Below are 23,008 nucleotides of genomic sequence, written 5' to 3'. Positions count from 1 at the left end.
TGTTCTAACCCAGGTGCCGAGCTGTAGCGGAATAGGAGTCCAAATTAGCACCACTGCTGTTCAAACCCAGTATAGTAAAATCAGGGAAAATGTTCCTTTAGAATCGTTGAGTATTGGCATGAAACAGTTTCCTGGAGTGTTTGGAATTCCTTGGCACCTTCTCTTGAATGAAAAACAGGCTGTGCAGCATGAGGTTCTTTTACATATTCAGTGATTGTAATACTGCGGGTTTGTGATTTGAATCAGAATAAAAAGAAATCTTCACGTTCGAAAACTTGAGTATCGTGCCACCTTTGCTCAACATGAAAGCACGCTCAAGCTCCACCACAATCAGTGGTCTTAATAAAACCTGCCGATAGAAGAAATTTCAACATTTTTTTTTCTATTGTATATTTTAGATGAACTTGCAATGAATAAAGAATTTTTAAATATAAACCAGCATGTCCACATTTTGAGATTTCTTTTGTCTTGTTGGCCAAATACATAGATTGCCTCCGGAAATCACATTATGTTTTGCAAAAAAACTCATTAGGAATTACCCACAAGTAAATTCTAATAGGCATTGTCTCAAGCCTGACTAGATAATCAACCCATTTGTAATGGTTGTCTCCCACCCAACCAACATTGATTACGAGGCCTTTGAGAAAGAAACAGGGCTATCGGTTGTAATGGCTGATCCATCGGGGATATGCTGCTAATGAGATCTTTGCTTAATGTGACAGGTCTTCATGCCCTTGAGGTGTGAGAAGCTTTTAGCAGGTATATCTGAGCAGCAGGATCTTGAATAAAAACAGAAAATGCTGAAAACACGCTGAAACGTTAACCCTGTTTCTCTCTTCGCAGATGCTGTCCGACCTGCTGAGTGTTTTCATAATTGTCTTTTTATTTCAAATTTCCAGGATCCGCAGTATGTTACTTTTGGCCTAGATCTTGAGTTCAGTTTAGTTTGCTCAGTTCAACAAGGTGTGCAGGTCACTGTGAAAAGGTAGAACTCAACGAGCATAAATGCATGCTCTAACGTAAAAGCTCAAAGACTTTTCTATTTTGATCTCGAAAAACTGTTTTAAAATACCAGCGTGAATTAGGAACTATGTTATTGATTCTGCTGATTTAACACACTTCTAAGTATATTGCTCGCTGTAGTACTATAAAGCAGTTTAAATTAAAGACCCATGAGTCAATTTAATCAGATAAAATGAAATACAATTTGGGCTGTTTAATTATAATGTTAGATTTCTACATGTTTGATTATCTCTGAAGTTTGTTTTAACACATATTTTAAAATTGGAGAAGTGTTGCAGCATCCAGTGCTGAAGCAACTAATGTGATATAAATCATTACATTGAACCCATTACTATTTTCATTCTCAGTTGTCAAGTTCTCTGTTGGGAAGTAAGCCATGCTAGGAAGCTGGGAGATTGGCATTTAACAGAATGAAGTCTGGTTTCCAGTGCAGTGCAAGAAATCTTCAGTTATTGCTTTGGATTTGCTTTTCAAATGAGCTGTACACTTCTAAAATGCGTGTTTGCATAGTATAGTCATTAGTAACATGCAATTGTCAACAGATCTTCTTTGATTACGCTCCTGTGAAGCACCTTGGGACTTTTTACTACATTAAAGGAGCTATATAAATGCAAGTTGTTGATGTTCTCAAATCAGCCAATAAGAATCAGAAATCTGAATGACATACTTTTCTGGATACCATACATGAATGTCTGTTTCTTGTATCTTTCCAATTTATAACCGTACTTTGGGAGAGTGGCAGTATATCATGTCCAGTCACCATGACGGTGTCAGCCGTGGCTTAGTGGGCAGCAATCTCGCCTCTGAGTCAGAAGGTTGTGGGTTTCGGTCCTACTCCAGAGACTTGAGCACAAAATCTAGGCTGACACTCCAGTGCAGTACTGAAGGAGTGCAGCACTGTCGGAGGTGCCGTCTTTCGGATGAGACGTTAAACCGAAGCTCTGTCTACCTTTTCAGGTGAATGTAAAAGATCCCATGGCACGATTCAAAGAAGAGCAGGGGAATTCTCCCCGGCATCCTGGCCAATATTTATCCCTCAACCAACATCACTAAGACAGATTGTCTGGTCATTATTATATTGCTGTTTGTGGGACTTTGTTGTGCGCAAATTGGCTGCCATGTTTCCTACATTACAACAGTGACTTCACTTCAAAGTACTTCATTGGCTGTAAAGTGCCATGGGATGTCCTGAGGTTGTGAAAGGCGCTATATAAAATGCAAGTCTTTCTTTATATGGCAGGGGTTGGTTTCCAAACTCTTCAAAATACATTTGAAAATTCAGTCCATGTGGGATCTAGCTGTACATTGTTGAATTGAGAATGCATTATCATTTTCCCTGAGTAGGGTTAAAAGTCATCAGTGCAGAACAAGTGTTCTCAATGTGATGGATTCTCTGCAGGAGTTTTCATTTTTCCCCCATTATACAATGGAAACAATTGACAAAAAAACTTCAATTTTCTTTTAAGAGTAAAACTATGTAATGCCAGCAGAAATCCTTTTCAATAAATAAGTATGGCTCTCTACAGCTGTTTTAAAACTAGGCAGAATCTACACTCACAAAGTGAGAAGGACAATATGTCCTTTTTCTCCCATGAGAAAAGCCTCACCTGGAAACTCAGCTGCAAACTGATGAGACGTGCAAAACACATTTTAAAATCTCTTCATTCTGGATAGCACACTTGGCAAAATTTATGAGCCCAAATTCAGGACCGAAGTAGGGAGAATGATTGGTTCAGTAAGATGAATTTTAGCAATTAAGCACTGCAGTGTCAGTGGGTTTCATGTAGCCCTATGTCACAGACATATTTTGTGACAAAAAATTAGTGAGCAGAGACTAATTTTGAAAGTCAACAATAACTTGCATTTACATAGCGCCTTTAACGTAGGAAAACGTCCCACGCGTTTCACAGAAATGTAACAGACAAAATTTGACATCAAGTCAAAGAAGGAGATATTATGAGGGGTGACCAAAAGCAAGAGGTAGGTTTTAAGGAGGGTCTTAAAAGATGAGATTGAGTTAGGGAGGCGGAGAGGCTTAGGGAGGGAATTCGAGAGCTTAGGGTCTAGACAACTGAAGACACAGACGCAAGATGCGCATGAGGCCAGAGTTGGAGGAGCGCAGAGTCGGAGGAGGGTTGTAGGGCTGGAGGAGTTTACAGAGGTAGGGAGGGGTGAGGCCATGGAGGGATTTGAATACGAGGATGAGAATTTTAAATTGGAGACGTTGAGGAACCGAGAGCCATTGTAGGTCAGTGAGCATAGAACTGGTGGGTGATTAGGATTTGGTGCAGGATAAGATACGGGCGGCAGAGTCTAATGCAGGATGGAGGATATGAGGCCAACCAGGAGAGCATTGAATAATCAAGTCTGAAGGTGACAAAGGCATGGATGAGGGTTTCGGCAGCAGGTGAGTGATATTACAGTGGTGGAAGTAGGCAGACTTTGTGATGGAGAGGACATGAGTTCAGATGTTCAGATCGGGGTCAAATAGGACACCAGGATGCAAACAGTTGACTTCAACCTGAGACGGTGGCCCTGGGGGATGGAATCGGAGGTGAGGGAACAGAGTTTGTGGTAGGGGGCGAAAACAATGGCTTCGGTCTTGCCGCTGTTTAACTGGAGGAAATTGGAGCTCATCCAGGACAGGATTGGACAAGCAGGCTGACAACACAGAGGCAGTGGATAGAATAGAATCATAGAAGTTTACAACATGGAAACAGGCCCTTCGGCCCAACATGTCCATGTCGCCCAGTTTATACCACTAAACTAGTCCCAATTGCCTGCACTTGGCCCATATCCCTCTATACCCATCTTACCCATGTAACTGTCCAAATGCTTTTTAAAAGACAAAATTGTACCCGCCTCTACTACTGCCTCTGGCAGCTTGTTCCAGACACTCACCACCTTTTGAGTGAAAAAATTGCCCCTCTGGACCCTTTTGTATCTCTCCCCTCTCACCTTAAATCTATGCCCCCTTGTTATAGACTCCTCTACCTTTGGGAAAAGATTTTGACTATCTACCTTATCTATGCCCCTCATTATTTTATAGACTTCTATAAGATCACCCCTTAACCTCCTACTCTCCAGGGAAAAGATTCTCAGTCTATCCAACCTCTCCCTATAAGTCAAACCATCAAGTCCCGGTAGCATCCTAGTAAATCTTTTCTGCACTCTTTCTAGTTTAATAGGTTGAGAGCGGTGGTGGAACGTAAGTGGCTAAGGTCAAGAGAAAGGATAAAAGCCATCATGAAAAGCTCTGGTTGCTAAGTACAGGATAGTGTAGAGAAATGGGGAAAGTGACAAGGATGTAACACTGCAAAATGGAGTTCAGTTTACTTCATCGACTACGAGAGCAAAGCCGGACAGTACTTTACATTCAAATCCCTCTCCCGGGCTTGTAATCTAGGTTGATACTTCAGTGCAGTACTGGAGCGCACAGCCACAGAAGACCATAGATGCAAAATCAATGGAGATGTTTAAAACAAAAGTAGATACTTACTTGGGAAGTTGGGGTATTAAAGGATAAGAAGAAAAGGCAGGGAATTGGAATTAAAAAGATGGAGTTGCCATGGCTATCAAAATGGCAGAGCAGACTAGACAGGTTGAATGGCTACACCTGTTCCTGTACAAAGCAAGTAGGATGCTGGGTTATATTTCCAAATCAAGCAAGTTCAAGTAATCAAAAGTCATGCTGAAGCTGCAACCTGCCCTGGTCACACCACACTTGGAGTACCGCATACATATTTGGTCACTGTGAGATAAGGAAGACATCTAGATTCCAGATCCCCTGCAGAGGAGATGGTCAACGCTGAACCTCAATATCAGAGGAAAGAGCTATGAAGTGTGACTTAATAAGTTAGGGCTGAGAAGTCTCAGAGGGAATCTAAGAACTCTTTAAGATACTTAGCAGCAAAGAGAAAGTGAACCTGAAACAAAACTTTGATATACACCAGGACAGCAAGACAAGAGAACATAGATTCAGGGTTGTGAAGGGCAAGTTCAGGACAGTAATCGGGAAGTATTTCTTTACACAGCGAGTGGAGCTGTTACTATACGAGTTAAAAGGATACAATAACGCACAGAGGAAGTGTCTGCTCCTGCCCCAGGGTGATCAAATAGAATAGGTTGCCAGGAAGGTGGTTGAGGCAACCGTGCACTGGACGCATTTAAAAACCGTTAGATGCTGTAACGGAAAGATGATAGGGTTGGCAATCTGGAAGGATACGATTACATGGGCTGCACTTATCTTGTGATTAACTGTCAGGTTGTTTAATAGAGAGAAAGAACTTGCATTTATGTAGCACTTTTCATAACCTCAGGACATCCAAAAGCGCTTCACAGCCAATGAACTGCTTTTGAAATGTAGTCATTGTTGTAATGTAGGGAAACATAATGTACTGATGCTGTTCTTCTTCACTTGCACGACTCTGATTGGCACAGGGGGTTAGCAAAAATCAGTCAGCAAACCACACGTTATCAATCCCTGTATAGGAAATCTGAAAATCCTTTCTTTGAAGCAGCTTGAGTTTGTAAGTCCCTCGCCCCAGGTCGGATTATTTAGCATGAGTCTGTGCAGAAATTAATAATGCAGGACTGTGACTTTAAACAAGCTAAAGTAGATTTTGGCAAGACATCAGCTGTCTGTTCTCCAGACAGCTTTTGTGGCACAATTCCAGAATGTCATTGTGTAGTAACCAACAGAAAATTGATTGGATACAACAAAAACAAACTGACATCTCAGAACTGACGAACTATTTTGGGAAGTGTACAACAGGTTTTACATTCTATGACAGAAATAATTACGGTCATTTTTTTTTAGGGGCAGGATGATTGGGGGGGGGGGGGGGGAATAGACAAAACCTGTACAGCAATAATAAATCCCCACTATAAAACGGTTCTAAACAATTGTTTGGTTTTGCTCAGAGTTGGCAGGACCGGATCAGAGTGAGCAAAATGGTCACTGATTTCCTATCATGCAATAACGTGAGGTCAACCATATAAAATTTGGCCGCGAGTTCCCTGTATGGATTGGGCCTGGCACAGGGAGGTGCTCATTGCAGGGGGGCCGGGATATCAGAACGACGATAGCTCTTAAAGACAGAGCTGGTTGGTCAATGGCAGGCGTGGCCTATATGCCTTGGGTGTAAACGGACCACCTCCCGATTCCTCCTCAGATCCTCTTCCTCCATGAAAACAAACTGCAATAAAAGAATACTGAGAGAAATTTACCTCTTCTGAATTTTGTGTTTGCTGCAACTGAAATCACAGCTCTCAGATTCCAAAAAAATGCAGAGGCAAACAAAAAATGCAATAACTAAAAAGAAAAATAATACAGAAAAAGCAGTACTAAAAGTACAAATCCAAGAATCCAAACTGCAGCTAGGAATATTGGTATCCATCTTCAAGATAAAAGCCAAAGTGTAGAACATGGCCTCCCAGCATCACTGGTTTTAAACGGGTGCACCACATGTGTGTATTCTCGGTGAAATATCCGGGAAATCACATAGTCACTTCATCTGAACAAACAAAAAATACTGTTTTAAATGGGTATGTTGCACATTTCATGCCAGACCTCGGTGCACTAAAAGTAATTTAGCCAGGAAATAGCAGGCAGAAGGAATCGGGGGACAGAGGAGGCCTAAGGCCTATTCACCTGGTCCCCAACCCCCACTGTTATCATCATTGGTCCTTGCCAGTAGCTGAAGCATTGAAAAATCTACCCTTACATCTGCTGATGTTACAAACCTTGTCAGTGGTTCCCTCACCAATACAGAGCCCAAGTAAAACATAAAAATGAAATACTTAAGACGAACATTTATATGGCACCTTATGGTGTCTCAGAAATGTGTCAAAAAGCACGTCACATACAATCCATTTCTTTGAAATGGAGTTATAAAATATGTCACTCACAAACAATAAAAAATTTCTTTAGACTACTGTATGTGCTGCAAAAAAAACTGTCCATAGAAACACAAATGTACAATTATGCTTAGCAATCAGAACAGGCTAAACCTAATCCTTTCCTTCTATGCATAGGCGTGGTAAATTTGAAGCATAGATCCATGGTCACCAACAGTCCCTGGTGCCTCGATTAAGTGGCTCTTCTTCTTGTGAAAGTCTGGACAGCGAGTGTCATCAGCCCATTTCCCCATGTATTTCATTACAGACGATCCCAATCCTGTTCTCACTTGATGGCCACACAAATGCAATTTCTAGCAGCGGTCACTGGACAGAGGACAGTAGTGGGAATGCTGATGCTGTATGACTTTTCTCCTCCTCAGCCTGAGGAATACAGAGACCAGTTGGAGTGCTAACAACAACTTGCATTTATATAGCGCCTTTAACGTAGTAAAATGTCCCAAGGCACGTCACAGGAGCGTTATCAATCAAAACCTGACACCGAGCCACATAAGGAGATATTAGGACAGGTGACCAAAAGCTTGGTCAAAGAGCTAGGTTTTAAAGAGCGTCTTAAAAGGAGGAGAGAGTTAGAGAGGTGGAGAGGTTCAGGGAGGGAATTGCAGATCTTAGAGCCTAAGCAGCTGAAAGCACAGCCGCCAATGGTGGAGCGATGAAAATCGGGAATGCGCCAAAGGCCCGAATTGGAGGAGCTCAGAGATCTCCAACAGCACAGATCGGGAGTCAAACTGAATTTTCTGATCTGTATGACTCGGTATCATGTGACAATGCATTTACCCATTGATCTATTGGGGAGCCAAACAGGGTTAGATGAAATTTATTTTCCATTTCTTGCTCAACATCCCAAAGATAATCATACAGTAAGGAACCTGTGCTGGTACAGCAATTTGGTTAATACAAGTCGATGCTTTCACAGTATCACGATGAAGGGTAATAACTAAGGCCACTCTGATTGCCAATTTTCATAGAAAAGCGGATGGAGTTGTGGAACATGCTATCCCAAAAAAAGAAAAAAATCCTTAAATCCAATGCAATAAAAATGGAATTTGACTTATTAAATCATTTGAAACCAATGGTCTGTGCAAGGTCAGTGGAATTCACTGTAGAATTGAACAAGATCTCTAGCACCTACAAAATAAACATCAGGTATAGTGGAGTCTCCTTTGTTATGTTGAAAATCTCAATATGTTGAAGTATTGATGTGCTCTCTGGCCCTGTGTGTCAATATTTATTGGATTCAACTGTCAATCTAAAACCTTGATATGTCAAATCATTTTTTAGTTCTGTTGCCTATCCATTACTCCACTGACTCACGTCTGCAAAGCCGAGGGTCGACACAGACACTCCAGTCAGTGCAGTACTCTGTGTGCGCTGCTTTTGTCAGAGGTGCCATCCTTTGGATGAGATGTTATACCCAGACCCTGTCTGTTTATTCCATTGTCTTCGGTATGCATTAAAAAATGACGTTGCACTACTTGGGGAGGAGCAGGGAGTTCTCCCAGTGTCCTGGCCAACATTTCTCACTGAACATCACTACCAAAATCAAATGAGCTTGTTATTCGTCATATTACTGTTCGTGATATCTTAGTGTGTGAAAATGGCTACACCATTTACCTGCCCAACAGTAATTTATTCTGTGCAAAGCTTTTTGAGACGTTTGATAGATGCAATAAGATGCGATGTAAATGCAAGGTATTTTTAGTTATCATTTGTTTACAAGCAAAACACGATATTGCAAGTTCGTCCTAAAAAATGTCAAACACTTGGATGAAGACTGGTGTGGGTATTCTGCATGAATAATATAAAGTGAACAAATGTATTTATATGACCAACACTTTACACAGTCTACATTTCGCTCAAACTTAAATGCAGCATTGTCCAGCAAAAGTGGTGTAAAGTAAAAACGAAACATTTTTAAAAACTGACTTGAATGTTATATCATTTTATTTTGCTATAGTGCAAGAAGTGAATGTTTATACTTAACAGACCAACCAGATTACTTCCACAACCACAGGAGATATCCTTCATCCTGTTGGAAAGTGTTACATTTTAGGATATCTATTTTTTTCTCTCTTTAGCACTGAAAGATAATCATCTGATCATTTTTCAATAATTCTTCTACAGGGGGAGGGTGTATGCTTCTGCTAATATGCTGACTATTTAACTTCAATGGCAAACCTAAACTGGGTCAAGCAGAATATTTGTTTGCAATGATTACAGAACTGACAACCTTTTGGCCTGAGGGAGGTAGAATTGAACAATATAATGAGAACCCCAATCAAAATATCTCAGAAAACAGCACAGTTTGTTGGAACATCAACTTTTTGTCTCATGGAATAGTGGGATGTGGGTTTATGGCCACAGTCCCTCAAACCACTTAACTTTGCAGTTCTTTGTTTCTTGTTTTATACACTTAAGGCAAAACTCTATTATTTTCTTTTAATATCACTATTCAGCAAGCTTTCGCCTAAAAAGGAGAAATAAATCTTGGGGGAATGGGAGAGAGGACAAATTGGAGTGCTGGGCACCTCCATTCCAAGTTAGTACATTGGAACATCCACTAAAAACCACTGGAGACTAGTGCTAACTCCCAGGACCATCTAGAACCCACTAATGCTTTTAAATGACATGCCATATACTCCTGTATATCCAATGTCATACATCCAAAAAAAAAGAAACATGTCATTATTGAAACATATCATTATAGAATTGATGTTCATGCTGCACTTAAGCCACAAATTAATAATTTTAATGAAATTAAACTGATGCATTTTATTCCTCATGCTCTACCCAGTAGCTGTAAAGTTTGAATTTACAGTGCTAGCAGCTGTGTACTCGAATAAGATGGGAGCTCCAGGGCTGTGGTACAGTGAGTGAGCACACTTTCACCTTCTGGATCTTGATTCAAATCCAGCCCAACCTGATAGGATGATCCTTTTTACTGTCAGCGAAGTGATACATTTTGGTAGGAAGAATGAGGAGAGGCAATATAAACAAGAGGGCACAACTCTAAAAGGGGTACAGGAACAGAGAGATCTGGGGGTGTATGTGCACAAATCGTTGAAGGTGGCAGGGCAGGTTGAGGAAGTGGTTAAAAAAGCTTATGGGATCCTGGGCTTTATAAATAGAGGGACAGAGTACAAAAGTATGGAAGTCATGATGAACCTTTATAAAAAAACTGGTTTGGCCACAACTGGAGTATTGTGTCCAGTTCTGGGCACCGCACTTCAGGACAAATGTTAAGGCCTTAGAAAGGGTGCAGAAGAGATTTACTAGAATGATTCCAGGGATGAGGGACTTTAATTACGTAGGTAGACTGGAGAAGCTGGGGTTGTTCTCATTGGAACAGAGGCGCTTGTGAGGAGATTTGATAGAAGTATTCCAAATCATGAAGGGTGTAGACGGAGTAGATAGAGAGAAACTGTTCCCATTGGCGGAAGGGTCAAGGACCAGAGGACATAGATTTAAGGTGATAGGCAAAAGAACCAAAGGTGACATGAGGAAAAACTTTTTTATGCAGCGAGTGGTTAGGATCTGGAATGCACTGCCCAAGGGGATGGTGGAGGCAGATTCAATCATGGCCTTCAAAAGGGAACTGGATAAGTACTTGAAAGGAAAAGATTTGCAGGGCTACGGGGATAGGGCAGGGGAGTAGGACTAACTGGATTGCTCTTGCATAGAGCCAGTGCGGACTCGATGGGCCGAATGGCCTCCTTCCGTGCTGTAACCTTTCTATGATTCTAAAGAATCTTGATTGAAATGAGTTTGAGCAGTAAAATCCCCGCTATCTGGCATTCTCACTCAATAAGGCTCTGGAGTTTGGGAATGGAAAAATGTCACAGTGGCGCAGTAAGGGATACTCTTCTGAAGTTGGAGCTGTGTTCATTGTTGGAGCAGAGTAGGTCCATTCATCCTAGGAAATTTTCCTTGAAGGAACAGAGAACATTAACAGCAGTTTATTTGCCCATTTGCTTTTAACTCACTTACATTGCCTGGGGCAGGCTATTAAACGCAGGTAGAACTTCCATCAAGCCAAAACTGTGAACTCCCTTTAGATCGTTCTGTGATACCATGAATAGCATGTGTCTTAGTGCTGCAAAAAATATTTAATCGCCAGGACCTAAATTTCTCTTTATAACCGTCAATCCCAATTATGGCCAGATGATCACCCAACTCCTTTTTAATGAGATTCATTAATTTAGCGCTAACTAACTTTGATAGAAGTCTGTTTCTATAAAGCTCTAGCCTTACACGAGGCTTCATTATTTTGTATTCGTGTCCTCTAGATCCTACAATCTCAGTTGAATTTAAAAACTGTTTACATTATTATCCCTTCCTTTCAACATTTCAAAGACTTGTCTCCCAATCTTCAATGAAAACTGTTTCAGCTTTGTCAGTCTACATTTATAATTTAGAGTTTTTAATTTCCGGAATCATATTTGTCACTTTTCTGAACCCTGTCCAGTACATCTAGGCCATAGAGAACTAAATGTCTTTACAGCTGTCAGAATATATTTGTTTTCAGCCATATAACTGAATCATAAAAGTGACTTTTCTCTAATCCAGATTATAAATGTAATTCATTATAAACAAATAAAAGCAGAGGATTGTAGGGAAGCTGAATGTCAGCATTTCTTAATTCACGGTCTTCTCTGAATTAATCCTCCTCCCTCATTTTGGTTCAGAAATGTAACAGTAGTTCTGGTATCAGATTGCTACTGTGATCATACATTATGCCAGTGGGAGGTCAGATGTGGAGTCTACTCTGTAACTGCTTCACGCCATCATCTGATCTATGCCATGAAGAATGAAAATTGGAGTGGGGGTGGGGAGGACGAAGAGTTGTGATGAGAGATTTATTTTAAGTATCCAATAATGAATCAATCACAATGCCTCTTTGCATGGCTCTTAGAAGCTGGCTACGGAGCTCAATTTGCAAAGGTTTAGGAAGAAGTCTTGGTCGGGGAATGGTTCAAAGCAGAGGAGAACAAAGAAAAATCATTCTTATGTGTATTTGGTCTGTTTCATGCTCCCTTCCCTCTTCGAGAGAAATGTATGTTGAAACAAAAATGTGGCAGCTGATCACATAAAGCATTTCAACTAATATAAAGTATGTTGAAAATTGATGCTAATGTTACATGTAGGTTATACTACAAAATACTGAAACTCATTGAGAAATCCAGTCCAGGGCTGCTTGCAAGAATGCTCAAGAAAAAAAAGTCTTGATGTTTTTTCCCTTCTGGTAAATTATGTGGTTGAACACTTGATGGATTTTTGGGGGGTGGGGGGCTGTATACATTATTAAAGAAGAGGGAACACTACTTAGCTTCCATTAAGAGTGAAGTAACATCAATTTCTTTGAAAGGCTTCTACCATCTCTAAAATCTTTTCGGTGTTTTATTGATGAGGTATTTTTAATCCACTTCCCATTTGCTCAGCAGTGCAGTTAGCTTTTTATTATGTCTCAAACCTCTCCACCAGACCCTTCCCTTGGGCCTTATTATACAGTTAGTTTCTCTGAACACACATTCTCACAATCTGTTTCTTCCCTATTTCTTTGCAGTTAAGCATCACTGAGTTTTGCTGATATGCCAATTCACCAAAGCTGCAGCATTGTTGATTTGTGCTCTGGCACTGTTTACTGACTATTGGGTGCTACAAAGAGTTTTTTTTCAGACGGATGAACTGAAAGTGCCTTAAAAGGAAAAGTGAGAAGTAAATTGGCCTGGGTACCAGTCATTTAGTGATTGGCCTCTCTGTTGGTGATCCTTATTGATCATTTGTTATCTTACACCCAGGATCTAATTTTACAAGTCTACGTTGCTGGCAAGCAGCATTACCCACTGGAAACACAGAGCGGAGGTTCTGATGGACAATCATTGGTAGTGGGTGACCAAATTTCTAATGTGCTGCTGGCAGTGGAGCTCCTCACCAGCAGGGTGGACTCGTAACATTACCAACCACAACAACTTGCATTTATATAGCGCCTTTAACATAGTAAAATGTCCCAAGCCCCACATGTCAGCTTGCAGACTCTGTATATGGCTTTCGTTCGTTGCCTAAATCTCCTTAGATCCCTCCACACCAGTTCCTGAGTGAGGAAGCAGGCAGCTCATGCTGTGTCCACTGGATCTCTTTCACAACCACTGGGCATCGCAAGAGATTCACAGTATTATAGATCATCCTTGCAATATGCAGGTGCATACCTGAAAATAATTTTACTTTAGGTACCAAGTGGAGAGTGCTTGAAGGTTAATCAGTGACACATGGCGTAAAAACAGGGTCGGCCCGGTGGCCCAACTGAAAGAGAGAGGAAACAGACTGGTGAACAATTCCTACAGCTCAGTTAATGTCAGTAGGGTGCACACCTATTGGTGATAATTTTAAACTTAACTCGCTGGGCAGGAAACCCACGGGATCGGGTGGAACGCCGGGTTTTACACCCCGCCCTCTCCGTTGATTTCAATGAGGCGGGATGTGAAACCAGCATTGCACCCGATCCCATCAGTTTCCCAACGGGCAGGTTAGGTTAAAATTGCCCCTATTGAGTCACTCTCCCTTCTGGGTGGGGAACCACAGGAGAGAACTTATATCCTAGTACCCAATAGCACAATGCATTCACACACCAACGCACTCTTTTCTTTTATGCATGGGTTTTACACCCACTCTGGATCAAGCCTGTGGTCGTTAGTGGAGATCATTTATTGCAGCTAGTACAGTACCTGCAAACTGAAGTCTCAGGGAAACAGCGTAATGCACTACATCTGTGAATATCACTGAAATAGTGCAAGACTCCAATTATGACAAGTGACTAGTTTACTTTGTCGGTATTATGCAATTCAAAACGCAATCAATCTTATTGTACAATGACTTCTCAGCTTCACTTTGCAATCTCAGCATGACATGTCCTATGCACCCGATACCTTAAATGAAATGGACTTAAAAATACTGATGTTTTCCTGACTAAATACTAATGTCATAGCTGCTGATCCTACAAAAAAAAGGAGCAATCTGAAAAGTACTTTGGAATTTGAATAGCAATTCAGGCATCCCATATAATTAATACCATTGCACACACTCATCCCAAATGGGATTTGATAACAGGGATAGAGAGGTCCGTAACACTGTCCTATGATGGTCTAAAGAAGATGAATATAAAATGATCTTAATTTTACATCATCTTCATACAACAGAGACCCTTAAAACTGCCACTTGATGGATGTCTTTTTTTAAAATTCGTTCATGGGATGTGGGCGTTGCTGGCGAGGCCAGCATTTATTGCCCATCCCTAATTGCCCTTGAGAAGGTGGTGGTGAGCACGGACTGCTTCATTATCTGAGGGGTTGCGAATGGAACTGAACACTGCAATCATCAGTGAACATCCCCATTTCTGACCTTATGATGGAGGGAAGGTCATTGATGAAGCAGCTGAAGATGGTTGGGCCTAGGACACTGCCCTGAGGAACTCCTGCAGCATTGTCCTGGGGCTGAGATGATTGGCCTCCAACAACCACTATCACCTTCCTTTGTGCTAGGTATGACTCCAGCCACTGGAGAGTTTTCCCCCTGATTCCCATTGACTTCAATTTTACTAGGGCTCCTTGGTGCCACACTCGGTCAAATGCTGCCTTGATGTCAAGGACAGTCACTCTCACCTCGCCTCTGGAATTCAGCTCTTTTTGTCCATGTTTGGACCAAGGCTGTAATGAGGTCTGGAGTCGAGTGGTCCTGGGCGGAACCCAAACTGGGCATCGATGAGCAGTTTATTCGTGAGTAAGTGCCGCTTGATAGCACTGTCGACGACACCTTCCATCACTTTGCTGACGATTGACAGTAGACTGATGGGGCGGTAATTGGCTGGATTGGATTTGTCCTGCTTTTTGTGGACAAAAAGAAAGAACTTGCTTTTATGTCGTGCCTTTCATGTTCTCAGAATGTCCAAAGTGCCTCACAGCCAGTGAAGTACTTTTGAAGTGCAGACAGTGTTGGAATGCAGGGAAACCCAGCAGCCAATTTATGCATATCCCACAAACAGCAATGAGATAAATGCTCAGATGAGGATGGTTGAGGGAAAACGCTGGCTGGGAAGAGTGCTACCACTGAGCCAAGGCTGACTCACTAAGGGTTACAGAGATTTCACTCTGTGGGGCAAATCTTGCTGTTCTAGTGCCTGAAGGTATTGGACTACCTGGATGCAGCAAATACAAGGAAATTGAGCAAGAAGGCGTGCATGCCCATATGGGAGCCAGGCGATCCAATACCCTCAGGCGCAAGTCCAGGAAAATCTGCCCCTGTGTTTTTTAAACCGTTATAGGATTGGCATATTTCAGCACGTGACAGCTTTGTTTCGCTCTCATAAGGTTGGAATGCCAACGACGAAAGAACTGCTTGGAGAGTGACCTTCATCTCTGAAGGCTGATTTTAACCTTGCCTAATGCAGCATGATGGGGAGGGGAAGGACTGCTGTCAAGTATCACAAGTAAAATAAGTTCTGGCACACTGACCTGAACAGAAGTGGCTCTCGCAGGGAAAAGAAAACCTTAAGGCCTGCCATGTGAAGAATTAAAATGTTGGGTTGTGCAGCAGAGGGAGCTCCTCACCAGTAGCAGCTGAGGGGAATGGATGTTGACCTGTACCAAATCTCCTACCCGTACTAGAAACAGTGTGAGCAAAACTTACACCATACATCATCCAGCCAAGAGCTGCTGATCCTGTTCCTGACGATTGTATCTTACATCTGCTTCCTTTGCCTCTTATGCACTATTTAGTTATACACTTCCTCTCTTTAGTGGGATGAGTTGTTAGCTCTTTCCCCACAGAAGCAAACAATTAAAAAGAAAATGGAATAAAAACAAGACTGGCCAGTTTTTGCCCACATGGCCTGGTCACGCACTGCACTTTGACAGCAGGTAAGGAAAATGGCTGGAGCAACCACTAAAGCCTGCTTAAACATTGCAAGATTAGATTTATTACCATAAAGTGCTAATACTTTGGGGGAGGGGGCTCGATGGAATCCTCCATTTGTCCTGTACGCAGTAACTCCAGATCCTAAGCATTGGGTCCCACATGTCAGCATGACTAATCGTGCTTTTAGCTGTAAACTGCTGAACAAGCTGCATTCAACATTGAATAATAGTTTATCTTTCAGTTTTCTTTAAATGGACTATGTTTACTTCAAAAACCTGAAGCTTCTTGACCCATTTTCCTGCCTCATGTGCCTTTGAGGGGGACGGAGAATCCAACTTTTCTATCAGCTGTTAGGTTTTCATGAGCCTTTCATAGAATCACATAATAATACGGTACAGAAGATGGCCATTCAGCCCATCGTGCCTGTTCCAGCTCTTTGAAAGAGCAATCCAACTAGGCCCACTCCCTTGCTTTTCCCCATAGCCCTGCAAATATTTCCTTTTCAAGTATATATCCAATTCCATTTTGAAAGTTACTATTGAATCTGATTCCACCACCCTTTTAGGCAGTGCATTCCAGATCATAACAACTTGCTGTGTGAAAAAGTGTCTCCTGATCTCTCTTCTGGTTCTTTTGCCAGTTATCTTAAATCTGTGTCCTTCCATCACTTTGCTGATGATTGAGAGTAGACTGATGTGGCGGTAATTGGCCGGATTGGATTTGTCCTGCTTTTTGTGGACAGGACGTACCTGGTGTACAAAATTATGAGGGGCACAGATAGGATGGATACTAAGGAGCTTTTTCCCTTCGTTGAGGGTTCTATAACAAGGGGACATAGATTCAAGGTAAAAGGCGGGAGGTTTAGAGGGGATTTGAGAAAGAACTTTTTCACCCAGAGGGTGGTTGGAGTCTGGAACTCACTGCCTGAAAGGGTTGTGGAGGCAAGAACCCTCACAACATTCAAGAAGCATTTGGATGAGCACTTGAAATGCCATAGCATACAAGGCTACGGACCAAATGCTGGAATATGGGATTAGAGTAGACAGGGCTTGATGGCCGGCGCGGACACGATGGGCCGAAGGGCCTCTATCCGTGCTGTATAACTCTATGACTCTATGACTCTAATTTTCCACATTGGCAGGTAGATGCCAGTGTTGTAGCTGTACTGGAACAGTTTGGCTAGAGGCGCTGATAGTTCTGGAGCACAAGTCTTCAGCACTACAGCTGGGATGTTGTCGGGGCCCATAGCCCTTGCTGTATCCAATGCACTCAGCCGTTTCTTGATATCACGTGGAGTGAATCGAATTGGCTGAAGTCCAGCTTCTGTGATGGTGGGGATATCGGGAGGAGGCCAAGATGGATCATCCACTCGGCACTTCTGGCTGAAGATGGTTGCAAACTCACGTGCTGGACTCCGCCATCATTGAGGATGGGGATGTTTACAACTTATTGAAGGATACCAGGTTAGTCGGGCTGCATAAGAGGTATTTTGTGCCACTCACTCAACCTGTATCTACAGACAAAGGTGATCGGACTCATTTTGGAAGATGATTAGTGCATGCGGAAGTGCCTATTCCTAATGGAAGCTGGAACATCAGACCTGATGGTACCACTAAGATATGTAAAACCTGGACTGACCATAATGTTAGAGACATAAGCAGAAGCTTGTGATTTTCAAATAAAACTGTTGGACTATAACCGGGTGTTGTAAGAACACTATAGCAGAGTGCTGGACTACTGTTAGTGCTGAATACATGGAGTAGTCTGTAATCCAATTACTCACCACTGTAGTTGAAGGTGGTGTGACGATGTTGTTTTTTCCTCCAATCATTAACCTCCTCCTTTCTCTCTTGATGGCATTGACCCCTTGCTGGATATGGTTCCAAGAATGAATATGGTTCCAAGAATGAATATACCCTCTGGTACCTCGTTCAGGTGCCCAGTACTCATTTATAAGACTGGACATTGAGATGGGGAGAGTGCATTAGAGCAAAACCTGAACCCGTCCTCACCAGATAGCCACAGATGCAGCAGAGGACACCAGGTTGCAGTCAGAAGTAGAAACTCCAGCTGATTTTCTTCTCCCTAACTTTAGAGTGTTGAGGTGCCATGTAGTGCCTCAATTGTTGTTTCCAGGTTCAAACCCATGCTGAGATTTACTAACTCTCAGCATGGCTTTGCACCTGGGACCTTCAGGGGTCAATTTTGGATGGCCGAGTGGGTGTGTTTGTGGCGGGGCGGGTTCCTAAAATTGGGGAATCCCAGAGCGGGTCCGGAGCCCGGCTCCAACCCGCCCATTTCCGGGTTCCCCAATGACACGAATCAGTGCGCGCACAGCCCCCGCATGCGGGCCTCCCACCGGCAATTAAAGCTGGCGGGATGACAGTTTAGATAGTTAGGGAGGTACTTGAGGTCATTGACAGTCTGTCAATTAAGAGATTTTAGCAGGGATGTGATTTTGGACTCTCCTCAGCGTGTTTCCCATGCTGTGGGAAACACCCCCTGTTGCAGTCCTGTTTCAGTCAGCAGCCATTGGGAGATGCAGAGGATTCCTTGACAGTTGGGGGGAATACCTCATTCATTGCAGCAGGGCACTCTGTCACCTCAGACAGAGTTTTGCCTGCCACACCGTTGTCTCCACACTCAAAATTATTACATCAAACCCTAAACTCTGCTGTCCAAACACATTTACCTACTTTGCGGACCCCCTCACACTCACACTGTCAGGATGGGGTGGGGTGGGGTCGGGGTGGGGGGGGTTCCATAGCTGCATTCATCACTCCATTGGAGGACGAGAAACATCACCAGCCTCGCCAGGCACGCCGTCCACCTCCACCACGTGGAGCTACACAACACAGTGCTGCGCAACAGGCACCTGCACAAAGTAGTCGTGCAACTACACATACACCCACTGTAGAGTGAGCCAGTGGGTGGCATCAAGGGTGTTCATGGAGAACCTCATGAAAGGGCCTATTGCACAAGCCAGTCAAGAATGGCCAAGACGTGGCAGTAGTGGTGACAAAATAATATGTAATTGAGTTGATCAGAAATCAAATAAAAGTAAAAACCATGACAAACCCTCCAACACCCTTGTGCATCCCCTTCATGCTCACGACATGTTTGCCTTACGCTTCCTACTACACATATGTGATGCATGCCCTGCGGCTGCAGCACAGGTAGTGGCAGGTGGGGTGAGGCTGACCGTGAAAGAGATGCATGAGAGGGTGAGTATGAGACAGAGCCATGAGATTGTATGAGGATTGGGTTGAGTAGTAGTAGTGGAATGAGTACTGGGGAGGTGAGGAAGTGCAGGTAAGATGAGGATGAGAGTTCAGTGGGTGTGAGGAGTGATGTGACAGAGTAGTGTTGGCAGTGCAGAAGGAGATGTGGGGTGGGGGCGGTGATGTGGCAGATGGAGTGTAGGGGAACAAGTAAGAGTACTCACTTCGGCTGACCTGGTTCGGTCATTGAAGCACCTCCTGCACTGTATGCAGGTGCGTGATATGTTGGTGGTGCTGGTGACGACCTCTGCCACCTTGAGCCAGGCCTTCGCGGTGGCAGAGGCAGGCCGCTTCCTCCCATCTGCCGGGTGGAAGATCTTCCTCCTTCTCCTCCTCCTCACCCCATCCAGTAAGACCTGGAGTGAGGCATCATTAAACCTGGGAGCAGCCTTACCCCTGGGCTGCTCCATGCTGTAATTTTGCCTATTTTCTGCAGCATCGGTCAGCGGAGGACTGCCCCTTTAGCTTTCCAGCGCGCGAAACCTGGAAGCCAAGGTAAGTGGCTTCAATTTACTTACGATCGCGTGCCAAACCCACCGATTTCACTGGGCTACTTAACAACAGTCTCTGCACTTCAAAAAATAATTAATTGAGTGAAGTGTTTTGAGATATTTCAATGTAAACATAATTATTATTATTATGGCTCAGACACCCACTGGATATACTCCCTGAACCCTTGGGGGAGCGTGGAGATGCTACAATTAAAATCTGTTAGCAAAAAGAGAACAATGGAATAAAATGGTTTATAATCATATTTAACTGGGATAAACACTTTGAAAGTGTTAAATTAACAATTCGTAGGCCACTTACTTAGTGGAATTAATATAATGCAAATGAGTTAGAGGCAGGCAAATGGAGGAGACACCTGAAGCAATGCTTTAAAACTAGTAAAAACTAAATGATGGGAAATGGTGACTTGCATCGACGTCATCTACATAATGGCAATTAATTAACTACCTTTAACAACTTAGGTGGTAAGGAAAAATGTAACGATTGAATTTTCATTCAAATATTACCAAATGGCCCCATTTTTTTTTAAATCACACAGCATTTCATAAAAATTAGTTTGGAAAGTATTGAAAATATTCAGGTATTGGAAAAAATGAGAACAGTATCTCAAGCTATATATATTTAAAGTTTTTTTTATCCCCTTACCCTTGACCTGACAATTTTCTCCTCCCTGCAGGCAGTGCTTGGCTTCCATTCATTTCCTCGCCTCCCTGTAACAGAATAGTTGAGATCAATAAATCACCATCAGAAAGGAGGGAAGGGGAGCCATAGAACTGAGCCTGCAGCTTCTTACGCTGTGGCCCAACCCATCAGTGCTCCCATGAACACTCTTGTATCTCATTGTGCATATAAGCTTGCAAATATTCGACAGACAAATCAAATTGAATGGTACAGTAGTTATTCCAATTTTGCTCGAAATTGAAATCAGCAGGGCATCAGTGGGTGGTGTACACTGGCTTAGAAAAGAACCATAGAAAAGATACAGCACAGAAGGGGGCCATTCGGCCCATCGTGTCCGCGCTGGCTCGAAGATATCAGCTTAAACATATCAGCACTCTGTACAGCGAGTTCCTTTACATTGCAAATGGCCTTGGCTTGCTAGCTCATATTCCAGCTGGAAGCCATACCTACTGACTTACCATATTCTGTGTGTAAGATGTAACAATCTAACATTAATGACTTTTTTCCCCTCGTTTTTTTATTAGGAGCAAGTCGTTCCTGTTCTCTGCAGTTTATGCTGCATTGATCTTTGCAGGGCAGTATTACATGAGAGAGAGGAGGAAATTTGAACTTCGGAAACCATTAGTATTGTGGTCACTAACCCTAGCTTTATTCAGGTGAGTGACTGATTTTATAGCAATTCATACTTTTTTTTAAAAAAATTACACGCGACACGTTTGTGCACCACTGAAATTTTATCTCTCACTCCACTGAGCTTCTGATCTCAGAAATATCGAGTGGAGAGGGGGGGAACGTGGAGCAAAAGAGAAAGAAAAATTAGACAAAGAGTATCCACTGGGTCAGCTACAAGGGCAGAAGTGGCCAAGAGCAGTCTCTGGGAGTTGGATGGCCACTCTGCTCTCTTGACCATAGCTGCTCTCCCTTTGTGCCATTTAACTGCTAAAAGTTTAGGTAAATGGTACTTGTTTTCATAAGAGGGTAACACCATAAGTTAGCAGAAATTGCTTAATTGCATTATGAAACTGGTAATTTTCTGAATGAAACTTTATGTCCAGTGATTTATAAATTTCTATCAAAATTTTGATACTTGTAATGAAGAAATTCAATGAAGGATAGAGTTTTGAAGTCTAGTTGATTTTCTAAGTTTGTTAAGAAGTTAACTATGATTCTTAGCAAATCAGGCATTGAGAGTCAACCAGGTTAACAGAAGCACATTTGAAGTATTCCAGGTTAAGGTTGCTTTAAAACAGCTTCTTAGCAACACGTAGCACCTCCAAATAAGGCACAGGTTTGTGCCCATAATACTGAGTAACACTGACTTCCCGATTCTAGCTGTCTCCCAGTGGGGAAATGCCAAGAAAAAGGCATCCCCTTCTCTACGAGATGTGGAGAACTATCCATGGGCTGGATCAGAGGTGCACAAGTGGCATCCTGGAAGTAATTCAGTTGCCCAATCTCTTGTCTGCAGTTGATGCATTGGCTGCAAAAGCTCAACAGCTGAGGGAAGGGAAGGGAAAAGAAACAAAACAAAATCACAAGCTCCAGTGCCCATATTGAGCATTTAAGAGTTTTTCCATTACATTAGTTTGTATAGGTACGAAAATGGTTTTATGAAAAAGAGAATGGCAAACAATTGCATGGAACATACTGGCAGACAACATCTGGAAACAGACACAAAGGACAGAAACTGCACTGAACCTCTCACATAACACTAAAATTGTGTATCAGCAAACAAACCAATTCGTCCAGGGGTTCAGGTAACCAGTACCAGAATTGGAACTCTTGGAGTTCAGGTCGTAGATATAAAATATAAAAGTGAAGCTAACAGTTAAGGATGTCATTTGAACTTGTCATTATATTATTGGCATGGAAGCATTCTCAAGTGTCCTTTTCCTCCGCAAAATTGCTGAGAAAGCCACCAATAATCAGAAGCTAATTTATCGTAGAGTTGGTTTCACATTCCAGCTCAGTCATTCACCGCCCATTATAAGTATTTTTATATCTTCCTGGTTACGTCTCCCCCTCCAGGTTAGTGCACACTAAAAAGCATGCAAACACACCTTCGCCTTCATGGAGCCACCGATAATCAAAGCTGGAATGTCAAATGGAATTGGTAACATTTCAAAATAACTTAAGCGACAATTCACAAAGAGTTTTATCAGTGCCCTGCTGCATGCTTCAATTGCATAGTGCTAGAGAAAAATTACAGTACATGTGTGATATTGCCATTAAATATTTGTCAGATTTCCTGTACAGATCATCAGATTCTACAAAGGAACATAGATCCACCAATTAAATTTGAAGAGGTTGTTCAAAGTATAAACAAACATAGCTAGCCATCTGTGTCTGCACTTTTCAGTTGCATTTTCTTTATCCCCCATTGCAAATGTTGGACTTTAATACAAAATACCAATGTGGAGCAGTTTGCACGGCACTGATTTGCTTGCAAATTGCAACTAATGCTTTCAAGAGAAGGAAGAAGCAGCATTTGTTCTTAAAATAGTGATCCTCCCTCACCTTCAAGGAAAGAAGCAAAACTTGGCAATTTTACAGGGACGTAGCTGTTTTGTTTTTTTCCACCATTATACTTATGACTAGCCAGTGAAAAAATGCTAATGTGGTTCCACATTTAACCACCAGCCCTTTAAAAATGTAAATATGCTTTGACATGATCTATTTGTGAGATT

General features: G+C 42.4%; 1 protein-coding gene and 1 long non-coding RNA gene across 2 annotated transcripts in view; one reads left to right on the top strand and one right to left on the bottom strand.

Moving 5' to 3' along the window:
- The window catches only part of LOC137304078 (very long chain fatty acid elongase 6-like), a 63,951-nt gene that overhangs the window by 24,792 nt on the left and 16,151 nt on the right, over nucleotides 1-23,008 (top strand). Inside the window, exon 2 of the mRNA XM_067972535.1 lies at nucleotides 20,846-20,977. Within this exon, the coding sequence (XP_067828636.1) occupies nucleotides 20,846-20,977 (132 nt within the window). The remainder of the gene's footprint in view (nucleotides 1-20,845; nucleotides 20,978-23,008) is intronic.
- The window catches only part of LOC137304079 (uncharacterized), a 35,634-nt gene continuing 19,843 nt past the window's right edge, over nucleotides 7,218-23,008 (bottom strand). Inside the window, exons 2-3 of the long non-coding RNA XR_010958509.1 lie at nucleotides 20,286-20,350; nucleotides 7,218-7,305 (exon numbers count right to left, since the gene is read on the bottom strand). This is a non-coding gene — a long non-coding RNA (uncharacterized lncRNA). The remainder of the gene's footprint in view (nucleotides 7,306-20,285; nucleotides 20,351-23,008) is intronic.

This window comes from Heptranchias perlo, chromosome 36, assembly GCF_035084215.1.
Source record: "Heptranchias perlo isolate sHepPer1 chromosome 36, sHepPer1.hap1, whole genome shotgun sequence".
In the NCBI taxonomy this organism is placed as follows: domain Eukaryota; kingdom Metazoa; phylum Chordata; class Chondrichthyes; order Hexanchiformes; family Hexanchidae; genus Heptranchias; species Heptranchias perlo.
This window is presented reverse-complemented; position numbering and strand designations above follow the sequence as displayed.